Consider the following 23167-nt stretch of genomic DNA (forward strand, 5'->3'; position numbering starts at 1 on the left):
TTAATGTTTAGTTAGCCTTGACCAGTGAGGGTAACCTATAGCTAAAAACAATCTCTTTATTAATAAAAAATATCTCGAAATTACTTAATCTTTTGTGGCAGGGAACAAAACTAGGTGAACTAATAGGTTATGTTGTGGGCTGTAGTCCAACTGATTGGAAAAAACTGTTCTTTTAATTAAGCAGATAAATAATAAGCAGATTAATAACATTTACATAAAGTTTAGAGTTTACATAAAGAGACACTTAAAGTCACCTAATTAGAAATTGTATTAAAACCAAAAACATACTCTTAATGCATACCTTTGTTCTAAATATAGATTTTCATTTTGTATATTGCAGTTGCAAGTTATATGTTCAAATCAGCTACACCTAAATACTTTGAATTAATTATATAGGATAATACAAGTTATCTAGATCTATTAGTAATTATTATACCCAATAATTTAATGGAAGTAATTTTTGCAATGAAAATATAATAGTCAAAATAATAAGTTAATTATGATTGGGATAAAAGTTTTTTTGGCTTGAGTTTGATGTGTAATGTGTCCTGTGGTCCAAACCCATGCCATTTCAAGAATTTTTAGTCTCCTGAAAAACGGGTTATGCCTCATTCACGGTTTCATCGAATTTCTCTATAACAAACTCAAATAAATAAACTCCATACAATTTCCACGTTGTCCTGCGATGATCCGTCAACGGACGTCAACGTGATGGAGGACGACAGAGCAATGCGGCATGGCTCTTCGGTGGATATAATGTTTAATAAAAAAATATGTTTCAACAATATTTTTTTCGAAAGAAACACTTTCGAAAAAAATATTGTTGAAATTAAATTATTCATATGGACGACGGTGTATGTCACCACTTACTAGGTGACATCTACCGGCGAGTAGCAGTACAAATACAGCGCTGCGGAAGCGGACGCAGTAAACATTCGGAAAAGCAGAACAAACAAAGTGGAAATTAATACACCATAATAATAAAAGAGGCCAGTGTTGAATTTTCATGTATTTTATTTCATTTTGGCTAAATAGTACAAATACACTTATCCAATTCTATGATTATAACTTGAATCTCAACAAAAACTGTAAGACATATGCCCAGTACGTTATAGCTCAGTCATCGTGCTCCCCATTGTTTTCTACATAGATTTAGAAAGGGACCCCGCGCACGGTGAGTTCAGTATTTGACAATGACGTAAGTACCTACGTTGAAACTTTATACAATTTTGCGTTGTTCTTCGTTGATCCGTCCGATGACATGACGGAGCGCAACGGAGCAATGGGGCATGCCTCTACGAGTACCTAACGACGTACAAAGTTTTTTAAAGTCTTAAACTTAACCATGAAATCGTTGACTTTGATTTTCTTTTGCCTTGTTTTTGTTATGGAATACGTGAAGTAGTACATATAAGTACGACGAAATTATTATTAATTGACTGCCGGTAGATGTCTAGTATCTCGCAGCCGCATATAACAAAAAGAATAACTATATATAGGTAGGTTGCTATAGCAATACTAATTGCTATTCGAATATCATAAGCAAGAACCAAGTGAATGAAATTGAAAATTATTTCTCTGAGTCTAGTTATGTCTCGGAATCTGAATTTGAATAAAAATTGACACCAGTGTTATTTAGATAGATAGAAGTAAATAAAAAGCAACACACACAAAAAGAAATTTATAAATATATATTTACATTCAACTTACCTATAATTTAATATTAAGTACGAGTGCTCGCATTGTTCTGTAGCTGACGAGTTTTAATTATATTTCCCTATTTTTAGGCTAAAAACTTATTTTTAAGGTCATCTAAATCTCACATTACGATACGCCTACGTGCTCAGGTAAAAATTACTTTTTTTTACACAAAACAAGAACAAAGAAAAGTACTTAGTGCGACAAGAATGAATCATCAAAGTCGGTATCGCTCGTGTTCCGTGACATAACGGGGATGCATTTACCGGATAGTGTTTTAAGAGACTAAAAGACTCAATTCTGATAATCTAAGCCAATACATTTTGAGACTAAAAAGGATTCTTAAATATTTTCATTTTTATATTTCGAACCTCTGTGTTTTTTTAACTCTTTGTTCTTTGTTTTGCAGATTTCTTTACTTACGTATTAGTATAGCTAATCATTTTTCAATTATATATAAGAAATCAATAACAAGGTGGATTTTTTTATGAATGTTGGTATGGCCAATTTTCGACGAACATGACGAGCGAAGGCTTTCAGCATGCTTAGATATTTATCAGACCATTAGAAAACATGTTGGAGAGATCGAGCTACAAATTCTTGGTCTTACTCCTTCTAGCACCAGGCAGAAATAACATAACCTGACATTTGTTCCCTATTTCCTATACTTATTTACTCTAGACTTAAACGTCATGGAGAAGTTTCTATAATCTAAATTAGTTTTCAGTTTAGATTAATAACAATAACATTGGATGTGATGCGGTCTGGCTAGGGTATTGATTGATAATTAAAATGGCTTTTAAGGCTTTTAAGGCTATCGGCCGAGGGACAACCCTATTACGTATAACCCTATTATATATATATAATATTATATATATATAAACTTCAATTAGTGTTTGTGCTATTTTTGCCATAAAATTAATGACCTCTTTTTGGGTAGGTACTAGTTGTAAAACCAATCTAATCTACACATGTAGCGGGTCATGAAAGAAAAACGCGTCCTACCAGTGTTACAAGATAAATACTTAGCTAAAATGTTATTAAAAAAAATTATCTGTCAATACCAAACCACGAACAAGATTTTCAAACACGAGAAAAATTATGTAATAAGGCATTTCATTCGTACTTTTTTGTATATTTTTGTCTACTAGCTAATATAAAAGATGTCTCACATAGGACGTTCTCTATTAGAAAACCTTTTATTACCATAAATCAATAATAAAAGCTATTATTACTAAGCCAAGGTACCAGCTCATCAGGCTCTTGTCGACAAATAGTAAAAGTAAAAAATAGACCCCCCCCCCACAACATTTGTTGCAGCTCCAAATAGCCTTCTAGAGGTCATTGTCCACTCATAACAACTATGCTGTTCTTTCTTAGAGAGGTACCAAAGTAATCTGTGATGCTTACATAAGTTCTATTAATACATTAGGTACAATTACATACTTACTACAATTTACTTGTAGGTACTTACTTGTTATAGTTGTGTGAGTAACGTGTATTTGATCCCAATATTGACTACCATTGAAGCTGGTCTCTTGAAATTATATAAATACAATTAAATTTCCAATTTTCTCGCAGTTTTACTTTCCCTAAGAACCTTAGTTTTAGAATAGCAAAAGATAAAAAAATCAGTAAAGGCTTTCTCGAATTATGGTATGGATAAACCTATAACAATTTCAAATATAGAAGGTTTAGAATATTGTTATTATAATAGAATATTGATCTTGATCGATACCTATTGGTATTATAATAGAATATTGATCTTGATCGATACCTTCTATCAAATGAAGTATAATTCATAGCTTCTAGAAATGTAGCCGTACTTATAAGGCTTTTAGTAGTTTTATTGCGAACAATCGATTCTGTTTGACTCCTTCGCCTTTTCCTTATTTTTCTGTTGCTGCTTTAATAGTGGTCAATTGAAAGTATAGTTTTGTTTCTCTTTTTATTCAAAAGTTATTATTGTTGACAGTCAGAGCCGCGACTGGCTTCGTATGGCGGATTATCTGCGCACGCGCAGCGCAGTCCGCGGTTCGACGCTGCATCGCACACCCGCGTACGCACAGGAAAATTAGATCGCTGCGTTGTCTTGTTTCTTGCTGGTAAGTTTGAATAAAAAAAAATTCTTTATTAATGTTTTTACTTGTAAAATTTTATTGGAAGTTATTATGACATTACGGAGAATTATTGATTCAACAAAGGTGTAAAGAATAACAAAAGAAAATATGATCATGCTAATTAAAATGTTTATGTGAGTAGCATGATAAAGGTCTAATGTATTTCATTATTAATATTCTTTATATTTTAAATATTTCTAATTACATTCACAGAATGTGTTGTGAATAATAATGATAAAAAACAAAAAATCTAATAACATACTATATTTGACACAACGGAACAACAATCACTATTTATAACACAAGATAACAGTGCAAATTAGATAACACAGAATTACTACAATTTCATTAACCGGCGCTATTATCAAGCAATGAGTGTAGTAGGTACCTTGTGGACAATATGTCGAGGTTAACGTGTTACTAAGTACCAACCAATCATCCTATTTTCCGCCCTAGATAAGTTCGCATAGTTTTATAATTTCAGACCTAATAATGTCGTGATACAACTTCAATTTACGCAGATAATTATTTGCGCACACTTGCGATTTTGCTTTTTTTTATCTTGGTGTCAACTGTGGTGCTTGTAATGTTTGCAATAAATCAGGCGCAAGTACACATTTTAGATTATTTTAACTTTAGGCATAAACAAAACAGCTATGTTATCCTTATCAATATTATTTCTCTCTCTCTCTCTATTTAATAATAATTTACATAAAATAAATATATGTCTAAATTAGCATTTTTTTCAGCTAGTATACAATGTTGTTCTATATTTATTGAATAATTTTCTAGCTAAATAAGAGGCAGAAAGATAATTTTATGTTTTTGAATTACTTTCGTAGCTTACAAAAATTATTAATACGACCTAAACTCAATAGCCGTTACGATTTAAAAACTCAAATTTTCATAACTTCAGAGTTGTTTGCCGCAAAAAGAGAAAAAAGATACCCATATAAAATCACTGTCCAAATCCAACTGTTTATTATATTTGAAAATATCATTTGACTCGAGCGCTTAATGGTTTTTTTATAGCTTCAAAGACCACTGAATATTTTTCAATATACGCTTCTATTTATATTGTATTCATCTAACGCACATACTTTTTATTATAAAAATAAATGCAGTATATAGTGTGTGCTCCTTTGGCGAGCATCACCACTGACCTTCGTCGTATAAAGCGTTTGCACTCACACGTGGTCGAGTCACATCACTGTCGTGTGTGCTATCTAAGTCGACATTATCTTTAAATGGTTAAACACAACTATGTAGTAATAGACAATGCGCTACTATTTATAAATATACCCCAATGTAGACCAAGCGTACATATCTGTCAATAACTTGAATGAAATTTACCATCTACCTAATTTATAAAAAAATATATCTGAATATTGCGACACTGGTTTTGCGCGGGTTAAATTGAAAATAAATAGATATCATTCTTTCTAATCGTAATATAAATAAAGTATTGCAAACACTAGTGTCAGATTTTATAATATAGGTATACTTTATTTTTTATTTCTATTAAGTATAATTTAAAATACAAAATTAACCTTTGCGTTTGCCAGTAAATGTATTCTTATGGCGGTAATAAACATTACAATACAAATATGTGAATAAAGTATGAATTAGTTTTGACGCGACACCTAGGCTTGCAGTAAGTATTGATGTTCAACACGGGGTCAAACGTCATGCACAAAAGCTGTATAAATTATATAAACAATGTAACTACTAACTTCAGAATAGTTTGACCTTATGTGAATCATTTAAAATTTGCAAATAGGAATAGGTCTGCACTTTCATTTGCAAATTTATTTGGCATTTCCGCTAGCTCTGCTCTGCTTTATAGTTCAAATTGTATTTATTGTCTTGGTTATCCTAATCCTTTATTTAAAAAAAAAAATAGTAGGTGAATGTGAAGTGCTCTTTCTTAGTATTAAGTATTATCCCTTAGTAGTAAGAGCTAGCGAGTGGACAAGATCATGATACCCATTTAGGTATTTAACCATTGATTTCCTAAGATATTCCCATATATTTTGAGTCGATCACATACAAAAAAATTGTATCTGGTCCCCCGGTACAGTTTGTATTTAAATCGTTGCTCAAAAATAAAAGCATAATAATCTACATGGCATGAGCTAGACCAATGGACAGGAGTGCGTCACTGCATCTTCATGTCCACTATTCATACTATATCTAATCTACATAGATTCTGTATAGCTGTGTATCTGTGTCGGTGTACCTAAATCAACCTTGAATGTTGAAAAGGATTTGTATTTATATCGAGTTATACCAGTATTTCCAGTGAATATTTATAGTCATTAACATTGGCTTTGCTATTTTGGCAATTCCTTCCTATTCCTACATTGTTTACCAACTAATTAAATACTTGCCGCAAAATTATTTTAAGTATATATTTTTAGCGGTTAGTTAAATCACATATAAATTTGCGTCTGTTATCAATCTAATGGATACTATGTACTTATTAGATTTCTACTCGTCCTATTGAAATTGTTGTGTTGTTATAAGTCAGTTATATATATGGTGGAAAATTACTTAACAACTCAGTGGGAGGAATTCAAACGCTCTGATTTATCCATAATGTTTATTTAATACATACATAAGTCTCTTTGTTGTATTTTTTTTTATTTTTGCGTATCGCAAAAAGTTAATGTTTATTATCTCTATACATTTTCTAATTCCAGTCATTTAAATATAATGTATAAATACAGAATTATTACAAAAATATTAAGTACCAAATTTCGAACTTCGAAATATCTTCAGAGATCATCAATATAGGAATCATCAATTAGGGGGTTAATTTCTATACGTCCCATTTTATACCACCGCATTACTACTATAGAAAAACATAAATCCAACACCGAAAGGAGAGAATACTGGTTCCTGGCAATCCTTTTCCCAAGCCTCGTAGTGCGCAAACCAAAATAAAGCTCTAAAACAGGATATGCAACCCGTTTGTCGAGTGCAGTTTTTTTGCGAGGAACCTGTCGTTTTTCTCCTGCCGTTTGTGTTGCTACCAAAAGCTGGTTGACCTTGGCTGGAGCTGAGGTTATCAAAATGCATCATGTTGCTGGATTTTAGTGGAACGCTTTTATTCTTTGCAAAATTTGTATTCAGGTTTATTGACGTCATGTTAGTTTATCCGCTATTTTCCTTATTCTTTATTGATATGGTAAGCATTCCTATTAATCTGATTCTAAGTTATTTATAAACTGCTGGGTGTTCTTAAATTTGTTTTTTTTTATTTATTTATTGTCTGAAAGGAAACTAAAAAGGAAGGAAAGCACTTAAATCTAAAATATATTCGCTACGAAAATATCGAGAGCATCCATAAAATCATGATATAGGTTAATTAACATGCGCGATATCAAATCAACTAAAACAAGACCAACTTGATCAAGCTTTGTCTAGGCTAGAATAATAAATCATCGACATCAATATGCAAATAAAACAGGTAATATAAATATTAATACTTGCATGTACATTTGTAAAGAAATGTCTTCAATCAGACCTCTTCATCCATACATATCATCCTTCATCGTGATAGTCTCCAGATCCGGTCTGTATATTATCATCATTCACTATGTCTTTCCAGAATATAATTTTAGATCAAAATTAATATTCTTAAAATATACAATTATAATAGTAGTTTCAGGAACTTAAATACAAGGCTTTTCAAGTTCCTGACAGAGATAATAAAAGAAGCAATTTTTAATGACTGTTTGGAATTCACTTGTTCAAGTATGCCAACTTTTTATGATTGTAATATTATTAAAATAGAGGAAAACATCGCGATTTGTCCATGAAATTCCTTATCAAAATCCACGAAAAAAAACTAACAAAACAACAAAAATTCATAAACAAATCATATCGTTAACAAATCAAATCAAACAAGACTTCTACGAGTATCGTCTGTATGTATTGAATTCGTATTTCATTTTTTACACATACTACGTAGATGTTAAAAATAAATGCTACATGATCAAGCCATGACCTTCTGGCGGATCCGCAAAATACAATGAGCAGGTACCTAATCATAAAAACAATACCTACTTAATATAATTCTTAACATGTTCTGTTTGTTAAACTATTGAAAAAATAATTTTGAAATGTATATACTTAAATAAAGTAAATTTATATTTTAACATGATGTAATTTCCGGTGATGTTTAAACAAAATTTATAATATTAAATATCTAGTACGCTTTGTTTGAATTAAATTTAATTTTTCATAAATCCTGTTAAATTAGTTAGGTATTTTTTCGTTCTATCTTAAAACAATTAATCTAGAAGTATTAATTAAATATATTTACATATATACCTATATGTTTTTAGAACTAATTATATAATATTAACGTAACTAGAATAAAAACGAAACCTGATCTTAAAATATTGATATACTCTAATCTAAACCTGTAAATAAAATAAATTAAATTAAAAAAATAAGATGAATTTTATTAACAGATCCAAAATTAGTATAAACTGTGCGAAAATTACAACGCACTTTGACCCTAACTGTGAAGTATGGAAATTATCTGGAAATACGAAAATGTACTAAAAGGGGTGTTGAAGTTTCCAAGGCCGTTCATCACAGAATAACTAACTTAGTCTGTAACTAAAAAATGCGAGATCGACCAAAAAGAAGGTTGAAATGTAATCTCTATATAATAAATTAATAATTTTGTCCCACAACTTAAGCAACAACTTACGTAATATATTATCGAAACAACGATTATATCATTTTATTAAGCGTGCTATCGAATGTAAACATACTTCTAATTGCACACTCTTTCTGGGACAGTTGGCCAAAAAAAGAAACTGTTATACAACGCTTCCGAAACGCATCCACCGCTTGATCTCAATAAAGTCAAGATTACGCAATGTAGCTGCGTGGACCGGATCGTAACTTTGGCGCTGAGAACATTTTTATTTATTAAAGTAGGTGCTTGTTCGTTAACTCATTATTAATAATTCGAAATTCGATAAAAAAAACACGCCGACAATAATCTTAGAAAGGATTTCTTCTATCTATCCTATGCCTAGTAAAACAAGAATTGTAATGAGAAAATAATAATTTAATAACCAAGTAAAATACGAACAAACAATAGGTACCCATGTCGTTATTCTATTATCCATAACTTACACGCATCACTTTATTACAACAAGTAACATAACGTGTGATTACAGCAGTTACCTAAAATAGCTTAGGTTTACAAACCCCTAAAGGGAATTATTGCGGTATGAAAACGTAATTAAGTTTTGAAATAATAGAATATAATATTGGTTTGGCACCCACGTTTTATTTCGATTGTTTAATTCATTGTCTGCGGTGGGGCAATTTTATGCATATGATATTACATAACGACTTCTAAGTTAAGAACAAGGAAGTCACTTTCTATATTTTTTCTGTTTACTACAGGATATTTAGGTGAACTGGTTTCTGTTGCTCTTTGCACCTTTCAAAAAGTGCATTACGTTGTGTTACGTGTCGGCAGTGGAACCAGTTAGGCACGTTGGTAAAAAAAGTGACACCTATTATCACCGATATTACTATTCATATTTCCACTTTGATAAGTTATAAAGTAATTTACATTTCAAATTTTTTGAGTAAGTACTATTTATAAATGAATTATATAAGTAGGTGTGTAAGTGCAAATCGAGTCGTTCAATTGTAGAATCACACAATTTCAATATGTAATAAATAAACATTTTAAAAAAGATGTTATATAGGACTTCATATTCGTATTTTTTTACATCTGCTTATGTCGAAATTATTGTCTATTATATAAATTTGATGGTGCAATCCAAATTTGAAATTGACTTTAATAGGCGCGCCGCTGGCGTTTAGAGAAAATGGCGTACTTTGCGTTTTTCTGCGCACGCTAAAGTTAACGTCATAGTTGATGGTGCCACCCACCTTAACAGACAATAAATTAGACATTAGTGGATGTAAAAAAATACGAAGAAGTTATGTCCTACAACGGTTTACAACATTAATGAAGAGGATCATTATTTATCTAGGGAAGTTTACATAATTCTGGACCGTTTCATCCCACTTAAAATCATGATTTGAATAATAAAAACCATTTTGCTTTTATAAAATGTGTGTGTAGTGGCAATTTATTTTTGCAGATAAAGTCAACCTACGTAGAGAAAAAAAAAACATAAGTCACATTTCTCTTCGTGATTATTTCACTTATGTATTTTATCATTCAAGTATTCTACGCCTATTTCTTTTAACACCACATTGTAAAAAAGGAAACTCATATTTTTTCAAACTATATATATTTCTATATTTTTTATTCCAACTTATGTAAAAGGAAATGCAATAAGTACATCTATGTTAAGTGTAAGTTAACGAACCATTGCAGAACTTCCTCAAGAGAAAAACTTGTGGTATAACAAGTGACATTGTTGTGATGAGTAGTTTACATACATTGCTTAGTGATCGTTGCACAATAGCATCTCCCTTTAGCAATATTGCAATGAATAATATACCTTTGAAGTCAGTATATATTTCGATACTTCTAAAAGCTTTTAGGGCTTTTTTCCGTAGCCAAATGGCAAAAACGGAAATTATAAGAGTTCCGTCATGTCCGTCTGTCCGTATATGTCACAGTCATTTTATTTTATTGAGGTTGTGATATTATGTTAAAGTTGAATTTTAATTTGTAGGTAAAGTGGGTAACATGATATTTCGATTTTACTTACCTACGTCTTAATTAATGCAAGTATAATGCAATGCAGTATAATACATGTCAATTATTTAAATTAAATTGTTTTGATAAAGAAATTGGATATGAATAGAATAACACGAAATTATTTCAAATGTCACACAAATAAACGCTGAAAAAGACTTTATTAGTCATAGCCATTTTCAAATAGATGCATTTACTTATGTAATAATTTAATTCCTTCGGCGTAAACGAGCTAGGAAAGTTTCCTAGCATATCGTGACTAGTCTACCAACAGGTTGCTAGACTGGTGGCATTTCACAGGCTTTCTCTCACTTTTACCCCGGCCAAGGACCCACCCTAAAGCTATTAAGTGCATCTATATTGCACGCTAGCGCACTTGAGAATTATTGCCGCAATATACTTTCCATTGAGGTGCATAAAACATTGTAAGTTCTACTCTGTCAATAGAGACCTATTTAAGTTTAAATACTTTATATTTTCATTTTATTTTTATTATTATCTTTTTATTGGAGAGCTAAATACGGCATCAATATATGTAATCACTACATAGTATAAAACCAAGTCCCCAGCCGCGTCTGTCTGTTTCTAAGCTTTCTTTACTTAACTTTTTACGACGAATTATTATAGAGGCAAATATAGCAATATTAGGTTTCATCGCGATAAGTTGCTTGGAGCCCGAGATATTGACAATGATAAGTTATGAGCGGACGCACGCTGGTGAAGCCACGAGTAAAAACTAGTACATAATAAGTATAGTTATTCAATTTACCTATTCAATATTTTCTTAATTATAATGAAACGTCATAACAAAAGTTATAACTCACTTTGAAATACTTTAATGGCAATTATTTAGATAAAACTACCAGACTATAAACAATAGGTAATTGTTTGAATAATATTTTGACGTCTTAACTAAGCGATTGCATTCATAACCACGCACCTGTCGGCGCAAAGCATAGCATTTGTTCCCGTGTTTAACTGCACACCCGTAGCAGTAAATAAATAACACACTAGTGTCGCCAAAAAATCGATAGACTATCTGATATATTATCGATAGCAGTATATTAATTGAAATACAAAATAGATTATGGTACTGTCGAAACGAGTTACTATCGATAGCTAATCAAATTTACAAGCGAAAGCTACTACCGGTAGTATGGATATAAGATATATTATGTGTATTGTAAGAAAACATACTAAAATGTCCCAAAATGTCCCAAAATGTTATATTTTCCCGCATCGCGCTGCGCCGCTTTGTCTTCATGTGGACTGGACAACTTGATCTATCCTATCGACCTTTATCACTTATACACCCAACATGTCATAGAATATTGTGTATGTGTGTTTATGCTGCTGCGTCCCTACATAAAATAAATATTAATTACCGCAGCACTTTATACCCATGTTCAGGAAAACCGCTTTCTAAGAGAATGTGTTTATGGTCAATAACTAGCTGCATTCATATTTATGATATGCATGTATTTATGGTGCATGCATATACGATACGGTGCATAGGTAGGATATGAGTCGTTGAGTCACACCAAGAAATTTTTGATCTAATAATATGAGAAAACTGCAAATGACTACAACATTTAAAAAATACATAATAGATTTTCCACAAAAATCTAAACTAATCATTATGAAATTACAATTCATTGTGTGTACTTTAAATAATGCTAGATACCCCAAATAATAGAGGTGAAAGCGGTAATTTATCTATATAAATTATATAACTATATATAAATTCTACACTACTAACCAAACTTAAATGAATCCTAAAATCTAAAGGCTAAATAGCTATTAATTTCGCGGAGGAAAATTTATTCAAAACGGGCCGTTATCAGAAAGAGCAACATTGTTCATCCCCATTAACTTTCAGTTCACACCAACGCAGCTGCTCCCACGCTTTAATCGTGAAACTGAAACTTAGCCTGACGTCACACGACGTCCTAGTTGACCTACAAATTCGACTAGGCAGACGGAGGCAACACGATACGACAATATTAATTGTATGACCTATGTTGTCGCCGCAGTTTTAGTCGCAGCGCGTTCAACAGCATCGCACGCTCAGTAAGGACGCCGCCGCCGGTCACGGAGGCTCGTCTCGAATTCATTTAGATATATACAATCGTTACGTCAGAAACACCAAACTTATTCGTGGATAGACCGACGTCGCAAAAAATACACTTTCTTATTACTAACTTGTGGTCACCGTGTATTTTATTATGACGGAATTTTCCGTATCTCAAAGTAAATGCTAAGTCAAATATATTATTACCTTTAGAATACCGGGTTGTAACAGCAAAAAAGTGTAAATATTGTGATTCTGAACGAAAATATTCTTGAAAATAACCAAATAAATATATAGGATCTTATTCTAGGATGAATCCTCATGCCACCGATGGGTATTTTTACTTATTCAATTCAATATATTAAGTAGATCTTTATTACAATTCGTATAGTATCACCATGTTTTATCCTATAGAGAATATGCAATATTTTTATATATTATTATTATACATTGTTTATATTATTGGCATGCATCAAAATATAAGATTTATTAAAATTAAATGAATTATTAATATATTATTAAATAAAGTAGTAAGTAATAATATAAATACGTATGTATTGTACTGTATGTATATACAGTATCACGTATTTATACGGGGTAGATAGATCTTAGAGTTTCGAAACTACAAGGCCAATACTTTGCTATACCGCCGCCGCCGTACAGCAAAATAATAAAATAATTCATTTTATTTTATTCAAGTCAATAATACAAATTAAATATACGTCCCTTAATGACGTCATATATAGCCTTGAATCGTTTTTATTAATTTATTGGAGTTTGTTCTATTTCCAGGGAAAGATGCCGACTCCGGACTACAGTGTGGAGTTAGAGCTTGGAGAGCCTCCCCCGGAGCTGATGGAGTACGCTCGACAGCACTGCGGGGAAGACCCAAACACACGTCTGCGAGCCATAGACGAGCTGCGCGATATGATCTATGGTCAGTTTTATGTCGGCTCCACACTATCCGCAAACTGTTCATGTATGATCAGTCAGTATAATCAGTATGATCTACTTACTTACTACTCTTATTAAGTAGTATACCATATGAATAATAAATCACATGTCGATCTATGACCTACATATAGGGATTTGTAATAAATCTGTTTTTGTTGTTTTATGATTAACGTCGTTAGCATCATAAAATATGGTGAAAATGTAATATTCTCAGGCCATCAAGGCCTTATTTTAGAAAAGTAATTTCTGAGTAGATTTGAAATAATGTAAACATTTGAATACAAATAAGTATATTTAATATGTAAACTACTTAATCCAACAAAATATTCGACTAACATTAAATTTTCGTTCATTGTTGCAAGTTTAGTTTGTATTTGTAAAAATTTTTACCAGCATTTTTATCTGTAAACGTCGTCCTAATTACTTAAATGGATAATCCGTCCAGTACCTAGTTATTGACTCATTTTATACACTTAGATATAAAATTTGTTGAAAATTATTTTTTTCTCTGATAAATATCTAGCATTAGCTGATCAGCCGACCGGTCTTCGTAAAGTGAAATTTTCATGATCCCCTTAATTTTTTTTAGGATTTTCCCTGTATCTACTGCGCATGAGCATAGTAATAAGACAATACAGTGTTTCAGAAAACACCCTGTATATCGCAACATAAAATTATAAAGATGCGACGAGAATAATTAATATGGAGTGATTTAGCATAGATCAACAAAAAGAAAAATAAATACAGTGATAGTCACTAAATCTGTGGTGATCATATTGAAATACTTATAAATGTTATATAATATTAGTCTTCTATTACATTATTTGAATGGGCCGTGGGCATGATTCACGCTCGCGAGCATTAAACGCAGAGGAAGATGAATAAACATTTGTGTGTACTAATTATTGACGGTTACGTGGGTCCATAATTTGTACGATTTTATTTGTGATTTTATTGTCTATTTGTTTATTTTTGTCATTACTTCGTGATATAATAACTTTCATCAATTCGTGATTTTGGTAAATATTTATTAATAATAGTAGACAAGACATTGTATCTCGTTATTAGTGTACTTTAAGTAACAACAATATGTTTACTGAAATCACCCCAAAATATTTATTTCATGTGTGAATATGTTTAACGTATGGTATGGACGCCAAGGACCGTTTTGTATCCTTTCTTGACGGTCAGAGACCCCTGGGTCGTCGCAATCTGAGATTGTATGCACACAGGAGGTCATCGGACTTGTAATCTTATGAATCCACCACTAAAATAATACTTTTTTTAAATTCCGTACAACACGTGATTATTATACATTTCATATGTGTGTGATTGTAGCGACTTAACGTAAACGTAAATATTAGTAATTGTGTTCGTAACTATAGTTATGAAAGTAGCGATGCCACACGGTATTGTTTCCTTGCGAATTGTGACTGCCTTCTTCATGAATTATCTTTTACATACGTACAGATATTTTTTTCTGGACATATATTCAGAGGTGTAACTGAGTTTTTTTCTTTGTTAAATGTTTTTTATTCTTCAAGATGATGTTTGCTATGATTTAAACTTTTAGTCATAAAAAAGTTAAAACTTTATTATTTAACAATAACCTATTTACAATAGTTTTGGTCCCATTCTGTCAATGTCAAATATTTCACAGTGAGATAAAAAATGGCCATGAAATTAATAAATATGTATGGTGTATACTTTCTAATTCCATGGAAATAGCATTAATAGGTACCTACTCCGTACAACGGAGTTCCAAACCCATAGATTTAGAAAGATGCCCCGCGCGTCACGGCTGTTTTAATCTATAATAGGTGTTACTTTTTATGAATAAATAGTATGTAAAGCTAGAAAGTCTGGTTTTGTCTGTCACAGACATATACTTATTTTGCTATTCGTATAGTGGACCATGAGTGGACCAGTGATATGTGATAAATTATACATAATTCACACGAACCTTCAAATGCAATGCGGCAATGTCTTTGTTTATATCAAGTTTTTCCCATAGTTACAGACGGCCGTCTCGTTGGATAAAAGCAGATATTTTGCCAGCAGATTTGCGATGGGTTTCAATTTTTTATTTCCTTAATTGACAGTGGTAGGTTAAATTTGTTTTTTACAATCATTCTAAACGATACAAACTACTATGTATAACTCTAAAAAATGAGAAACCAGCAATGGTTAGTTTGTATGACAACGCGCGCGGGAACACTGTGGGGAAACAGCTAGTAAGTTGAAAAAAACAAATAAATACAAGATGAATAATATTTATGTGTATGACAACTACACCAATAAAGCTTTTTATGTTCTTCATTAATTCTCTGTCAGAGAAAATTAAAATATATTAGCCATACTGACTCAGCTGATGTGTTATTATTCCAGAGCGCGGAGAGTGCACGCCTCATCGCATGGACGATGAATTTCTGCTAAGATTCCTGCGCGCACGCAACTTTATACCACAAAGGGCACATCGTCTGGTAAATATTAGTAGCCTACTTCCTTGATTCATTACACAAACTTAGATTATTATATTTTTCAAAACCGTCGCTCCAATTCACTGTATAAAGTCCGTGAAGCTTAAAATGTCAGGCACTGTAATTAAATAGTTATATATTTATAAATGTATGTATACAAAAAACCTATAAAAAAGAGTACATTATAAAAATGACTACAAGGGTGCTACTGTTGATATTATTTCAAACGTTATCTCTTCCAATAGACCCGTGAGAAGAGAGGTGTTACATGTTTGTAACTATATTTGGTTTTAACAAATATACTTGCATGTAAAAAGGCTGTAAGCGAGTGGTAGCAAACACTGACGTATATGAAGTGGAAGACATAATACAAAAAGTGGAACATAGTCTTGACGAGCTTAAGAATTTTCGGGAGATACGGCAAGTGTTGAGAATGACGTCTTCTTTTATTATTATATTATTTAATGACACGAAGTACCTATTGAACCACATTATTGTATCTACTTACCTAATTGTATATTTCCCGCTCACCTTCCGCACCATATGTCGCAAATACTTACATTTGTTATTGTTCACCGATCAATTTGAATAGGGTGTCCATGAATACGACATGACGAGGTCGGCAAAAACATTGTCAAATAATATCGAGAGTGTGGGTTGGGTCACCTTTGAAATATATGTTGTGAAAAAGGTTTGACAAAATACGATGGTTTGACAATAAACGTGGTTGCGTAAATTAAGTATTTTTTATTCAATTAGTACATACCCTTTTTTATTTTAATTGAGTAGAAAAAAATTATAGTAATTCATTGCAAATTATTAAAGGAATCCTATAATAAAACATTAGTTGTACAAAATAACTTCCAAAAGTTCAGATAATCTATGTTCTAATATTATATACAAATCTAATAATCGACTGTTAAGTTATTTAAGTTGATGAGTTTGCCCTTGCATCGTTCAGTTAAGAGGTAAAATTGAACTGCATTATATGCCGACTATATATTATCAGCAAATAGTTCGCAGATAAGTACAGATCACGCATGAACGATCATTCGCGTCATCTGTCCTTAGTTCGTCGATAGTTTGTAGCCGGCCTTAAAAACAGAAATTTATCAAATATGTGTGTTGCTTTGAAATCTACAGCTAATTAAATCCACAACTTCTAGATGGTGAACTACTATCAGTTTAAGGAAGACAACCCGGATCTGTTCGAGAACGTGTTCCCCCTGGACTTGCGCTGCATTGGCGACGCCAACGTGATAGCTGTGCCCCCGTATCGAGACCAGAACGGAAGACGGCTGATACACTTCAGGATTGGTATGTTTTTTTTTACGTAGTCTAGGGAACAAGTCGATAGCCAACTGGATAAAAGACTTCGACATGGTTAATGAAAATACAGCTATCACTCTCGTGTTATCGACGGAAAAATCTACTAGTATAGTTTCAGTTTTATAGACAGACAATTTAATGAAAGAGATTTTTCAAGAAAATGGTTTTATTTTCTTTCATAATTATCGGCCATTTTAGTGTCCTCAGTGCTAGAGAACTGGCTGGAGTTAACTTAGCGGACCCTGGAGTAAGACACTCTGGTTGAGGAAAAGCCGGGAAAAACGAGAGATATCTAATGTTAGGAAACTGGCATTTTTAGGAGGATGGTCCATTGTCTTCCCCGTGAACCCAATATACATTAAAGGAATTTAACGTCTGCATTTTCTCATGACGATTCAAACAAATTTAGTTGTACCTAAGTTATATTTAGGAGGTAAAATTGTTATCGTATTTATACATTTCGTGTCACCTTGTTCATGAATTCCAATTTGAGCTATTAACTTACTTAATAATTATATAGTCAATACTCATTACAAAGTCGTGATGAAACATTGCTTATTAGTTACTGCAAAGTTTAATTACGTTTAACTATATAAATCTCAAACGTATACGAGATTAATTGAGGACTAATATATTTGATACGAACACTACAAGGACTTTTAACTTATTTAACCTTCTTTTTTATCAAATCAGACATTCGTAATATCAGACTCAATGTAAATCTAATTATTAATCAGTCACCCTTACCAATATCGTAAAATAACATATCATACGAGCATGGCATACGAGCTGCTGTAATGAGTGGCTGTCCAACTCTGTGGAGTTACACTTCCTCTCCACACCAAAAATCACTTCAATCTATTGCTCCATTTTCACGTGAAACAACAACACAACAAACACACTTTCCCATTTACAATATTAGTATGGATTGACAGGATGCTGGGACCCCAAGTCAGTGCCAGTGGAGGATATATTCAAAGCCACCATTATGGCACTAGAGCTCGGTATGTTGGAGCAAAGGACGCAGATTCTTGGAGGAGTCGCCATCTTCGACTTGGAGGACATCGGCACTCAGCACGCCTGGCAGATCACCCCATCCGTCGCTGCGAAGATTGTCAAGCTCTTGGTTGTAAGTAATATTTAGCCATGCCTGCCTGTCTAGTCCATGAAATGGAGTAAACGTACTATTTATTATGTAGTAAACAGTTCCCGGTTACATTCGAAGCTGTGACGCCCCTTTTGAAGATTTAGCTATGCTTTTACAACCGGCTGCCTGCTTGACGTCAACCCTCTTTTGGGACGCTATTGTTGTTTTAGTCACCTCGTTCGTCATTTACGGGATAATTTGGAATGATATTCTGGGCTACTACTCATACGCAAATAGGCTTATGGCTTATTTGGAGTTAAATAGAATTGTTATAAACAATTCTGCTTACGCTTAGAGGCGTCGGCGTTTATGCAGAACTATTGTTGTGTTGTAGAACTCCGACTAAGGAGAGGCGACCACAGAATTAGGTTTTTTTACTACGACGATGATTATATCCTTGAGTACTGGACGTTTTATATAAAACTGTGCCTTGGGTAGGTAACCGCCAATACCTATGGTGTAGGTTTCATACACCTAAATATTTAAATATAATACATTCACATGTTGCCTCTCTTTTCAGTCCAGCTTCCCGGCAATCACCCACGCGATCCACATTATCAACCACTCCTGGCTTTTCGACAAGATCTACAGCATGTTCAAGCCATTCCTCACCGAGAGTATGCGTTCAAAAATAATTTTCCATGGATATGACGTCACTTCTCTGCACAAACACATCCATCCGGATCATCTCCCGGAGAGATACGGTGGTATCTGGCCTGATTACTCTTACATAATTTGGTTGGAATCGCTTAAGAAAAACTTCGTTGTTGCCAAGGAGGTGATTTCTAGCGGGTATAAATTACGTGAAAAGGAAATTTGCCCCGAAGTTGTGAGAAAACTGAAAGACGAAGGGATAAAGTTATCTTAAAAGTAGGGCACGAGCTCTCACAAATAACGTTCGCTTAATTTCGCCAGATTTGGTTTATTTGGCTTTATGCGTGTATGTAACCCACAAGTTTCTAATTTCTCCCTAATTTAGTGGTTACAAACATTTTGTACATCTATTCATATTACTCGTACTTATTGGGATGGCTTAGCAGCGTAGCTTGCCGATTTTGTAATTTAAAAATGTCACCGTCCCACCTTTAGTTGATAAGAAAATATCTTTAGTCGCAAAATATTAGAATCCGAATAAGTCAAATTTATTTTATCAAAATAGCTGCAGGAAACTGACACAAATTAGTTTTTAAACACATCGATTACATTTGCCAGTAACTACTTATTAAGCATAGTTTATAAGTAGCTGTAAGTACTAATTTTATTCTTACTAATAAATAAAATTCGTCAAAAACCTGTGATAATAAATCAAGTTCAATGGAACAGAGTAATCCCATTTTTCTTCGATTGCTTCACCATACATTATGCTAGCTCGATGTAATTAGATTAAAATATATATTTAAATTTAAACATGACAGATATTTATTTTAAAGTTTACTTATAACACCAAACTGCCTTAGATTTTACAAAATATGGTCTCGAAAATGCAAGATGCACTATAATTACTGCACTATAATATATATAATAGGTTGTCTGTTAATAAATTTAGAAAATATATTACGTACTTGCCTTATTAGTAATTTTTTAGATATATTTTGATAATTAGAATATATTATAGAACGTTTTCGAGTTTGCTTTGTGAGTTACTTCACTTTTTCGAATAAATAAACTCAATTGTTTTCAAACCTGGACTTTTCTTCTGTAGTTATCATGAAATGAGTAGGTACTCCCCTACTAATTCCATGGTAGTTATGTATTCCATTTACTTTTTCATGCTATCTTTGGAATTTTATGGATTTTGGCTAGTTTTATATAATATTTTAATATGATCAAATAATATGTGCGAAGATGATGGGTGATAGGGGCAGATCTATTGATGGAATTTTTTTACAAATTCAATAAATAAGAAATCTTGAATAAAATATAAACCGACTGGAAATTTCAAAATAACCAATAAATACATTTGACAAACGCTGTAGTCTGCCTCAACCAATCAAGACAAATTCCTAAAATATATCTTCCAAATAAATTTTCTGTAGGCGTATACACGGCCCAGTCCCTAGACCCCAGACAAACCTTTGTAATTTTCAAATCAGTGAAATACAATATAAATCCTGAGGTCATTCACACTTGCGTTAGTTTTCACATAATAATAATTTAAGCTACTCAGTACATTAATTAAAGAGATTGACTTTAGTACCTATACGTAATTATTCCCACAATAGAGTAACCAGGATAAATGACATTTTACCACGTATAATAATATATCCACGTGTAAAAATGTGATGTATTGCATTCATTTACACCCATTTCCAATACCTGCTATATACGAGATTTTTAACAGCAGTCAAATTATCACAATACGTTCAATGTTAATGCAACAACCTCCAAAAAAAAGGGATATATAATTTCAACGTATACAGAATCCGATCGATGCCAGTCGAGCACACAAATTTGTTATTTTTTGCTACAGATTTCTTAGTATACTTTGAGATACTGCATTATTTTGTCATGTAGTGTGGCTAGTATGTAAAAACAATTATAGAATAAGTATTTGTATTACGCCGTTTAGCACATAAATACTAGTTTTCATACTAGTATGACAACTAAGTATGGCACAAAGCTACTAACTAGTGTACAAGTTCACTAAAACGTAATTTAAATTTTATTTCCCGTTAGTCAGAACCCACAAATCGCCTCTATCCGTTTGTAACAAGACCAAAATCCTTTGAATCATTCAACAGCAAAATTAAAGCTGAATCGGAACAGAAATGTATTTCTCCAGTGGATTAATACAACTGCGAGACCCCCTTTCTCATTGAGTTGTCCTCTAGACTGCTACTGGAACAATCACATAAGGTACAAGAATAGTGAAATTAAACAACAATCAACATACACGATCGACGACGTACTTGTAAGGAATCCCATAAACGCTTATAAACTTTTATTTTCCCTTAAGAAATAGCTATATACCGCCGGGCTGTAGTCCCATATCCTTATCCTTCCATCAGCTTCCATCCATACATATTATAAAAATAAATCCCCTGTTGCATCTGTCTGTAATATATTATTTTATTGTTAACTTAGCAAAACCGGGCCGGGCTGCTAGCATTTTATATGACTAGCTGAAGGTATGTAACAATGCTACACAACACTGCACTGTACTGCACTGCAGTTGGATATTTACGACAAAACCTTTGCAGGTTTTATTCATAGATATTATGCACTAAAGTAGCATAATATTTATCTGGGGTTTAGAAATTGTAACACCGTGATTTTCGAACATATTTAACTTGGAACAATACATGATAATTTAATAATAAACTCACTAGTTTAGTTGCTTGGAACTATGATTCCAATAAATACAAGAAAAAGAATTAATAATAATTCTTTGTTATTAATTTTATCGACAAAAGTTATGATCTACAATATAATTCAAGATTTGTACCAACCACATACATTATTAACTAATACAACAAAACGTTAGCTTCTCAATAAATTTCAATAACACCTAAAATTACCTAGCGATATTCATATCAGTTCTGCACATACTCTTTTCAGATGTTATTTTGACACATTCCTTTGCCACTTCTTCAGTTATGCCTATTAGAGGCGATGTTTGACGCAGAGGCTTATTTATACGTCCAGTTAAAGGGAATTTGAAGTCAGACGTAGCTTTTTTATTATCCAATGCGTCCACTTTTGATTCCATGTCATAATATGATCTATATTTTTTGAAGGTATTTTTGAGACGAGCAAAGAAACCGTACTTGCTTGATTTAGGAAATGGTAGTACTTGTAGCATAGACAGAGACTTTCCTATAGGTATCGGTGGTTCAATATCTACTGCGAGGGATCCTTCCACTGTCTTCGATGCATCCGGCCGCAAGAGATCGCCGTGTAAGCAAGCACAACTCTGCGATGTAGCTTGCGCATTCAAATCGACTCGGCACTTCTTTTCATGTAGCCTTTTTCTTAGAAAATGAACGCTCGCAGCGAAAAATTCTTCATCAGATTTGTGCAGAGCGTCTTGTATCGGCAGATCACTTTGTTTTCCCGTTACATGTTGACTGCACCCACTTTCACTTTGGCCTTGCATACCTCAGATGTATAATTTAACATATAATTGTTTGTATACATTTTCATTCATTGAACATAAATAAATTCATAAATAATAACATACACAATTTACAATTTATTTTCTCATTGATTTAGAAAAGTGAAATAAGTCAATACTGTCAATGTAACGTCAACAATTTCTCTTTCGGTATATTTATTGATTTTTATAGTGCAAAAAATATTTTTTTATCTATGGTAAACCCTTAAACTTCCGTCGAAACTATCTTTCATAACAAGATGTTCTCGCAGACTATCAATCCCAACCGAACTCATAAACATGCCCCAGCTAGACCTAGCTTAGCCCAGGGCTTTCTTACTATATCTTCTCCACTTCGCACGGCCCTTTTTACCGGGACTATTTATTTTACATAAAACAACATTACTCAAAATTTAATAACTCATTCAATGGACAAAACGAGAAGGTTGCGGTCGGTAGAGTGCAAATTTTGTAAATCCCTTTATCCCGAACGTACGCGCCATAAAATAGGGATAACCCGCAAACGTTCACTAAGGGATGACGAGTTCTATATTGTCAGT

At 32.7% G+C, this 23167-nt stretch overlaps 1 protein-coding gene across 3 annotated transcripts; it reads left to right on the plus strand.

The window, feature by feature from the left end:
* The first annotated feature begins 1017 nt into the window (after nucleotides 1-1017).
* Nucleotides 1018-20196, plus strand: LOC128669382 (uncharacterized protein). 3 transcript variants are annotated; one of them, XM_053744198.2, is made up of 7 exons: nucleotides 1018-1174; nucleotides 3674-3803; nucleotides 13397-13541; nucleotides 15947-16041; nucleotides 17205-17355; nucleotides 18303-18496; nucleotides 19035-20196. In XM_053744198.2, exons 3-7 carry the CDS (start codon nucleotides 13403-13405, stop codon nucleotides 19380-19382), a joined length of 927 nt encoding a protein of 308 aa, XP_053600173.1. In that variant the 5' UTR covers nucleotides 1018-1174; nucleotides 3674-3803; nucleotides 13397-13402; the 3' UTR covers nucleotides 19383-20196. The 3 variants fall into 3 exon arrangements, with proteins under 3 accessions (XP_053600173.1, XP_053600181.1, XP_053600164.1); XM_053744206.1 differs by lacking the exon at nucleotides 1018-1174 and having other exon boundaries at nucleotides 3655-3803; nucleotides 17223-17355; XM_053744189.1 differs by lacking the exon at nucleotides 1018-1174 and having other exon boundaries at nucleotides 3656-3803.
* Nucleotides 20197-23167: the final 2971 nt, after the last annotated feature.

Source organism: Plodia interpunctella, chromosome 1 (genome assembly GCF_027563975.2).
Source record: "Plodia interpunctella isolate USDA-ARS_2022_Savannah chromosome 1, ilPloInte3.2, whole genome shotgun sequence".
NCBI classification, from domain to species: Eukaryota; Metazoa; Arthropoda; class Insecta; order Lepidoptera; family Pyralidae; genus Plodia; species Plodia interpunctella.

Excerpts from the sequence above, each read along its gene's own strand:
- LOC128669382 (XM_053744198.2), top strand. The coding sequence starts at position 13,403 with ATGCCGACTCCGGACTACAGTGTGGAGTTAGAGCTTGGAGAGCCTCCC. Across the intron at positions 16,042-17,204 it reads CACAAAGGGCACATCGTCTG|ATGGTGAACTACTATCAGTT; the intron begins GTAAATATTAGT and ends CACAACTTCTAG. Across the intron at positions 17,356-18,302 it reads GCTGATACACTTCAGGATTG|GATGCTGGGACCCCAAGTCA; the intron begins GTATGTTTTTTT and ends ATGGATTGACAG.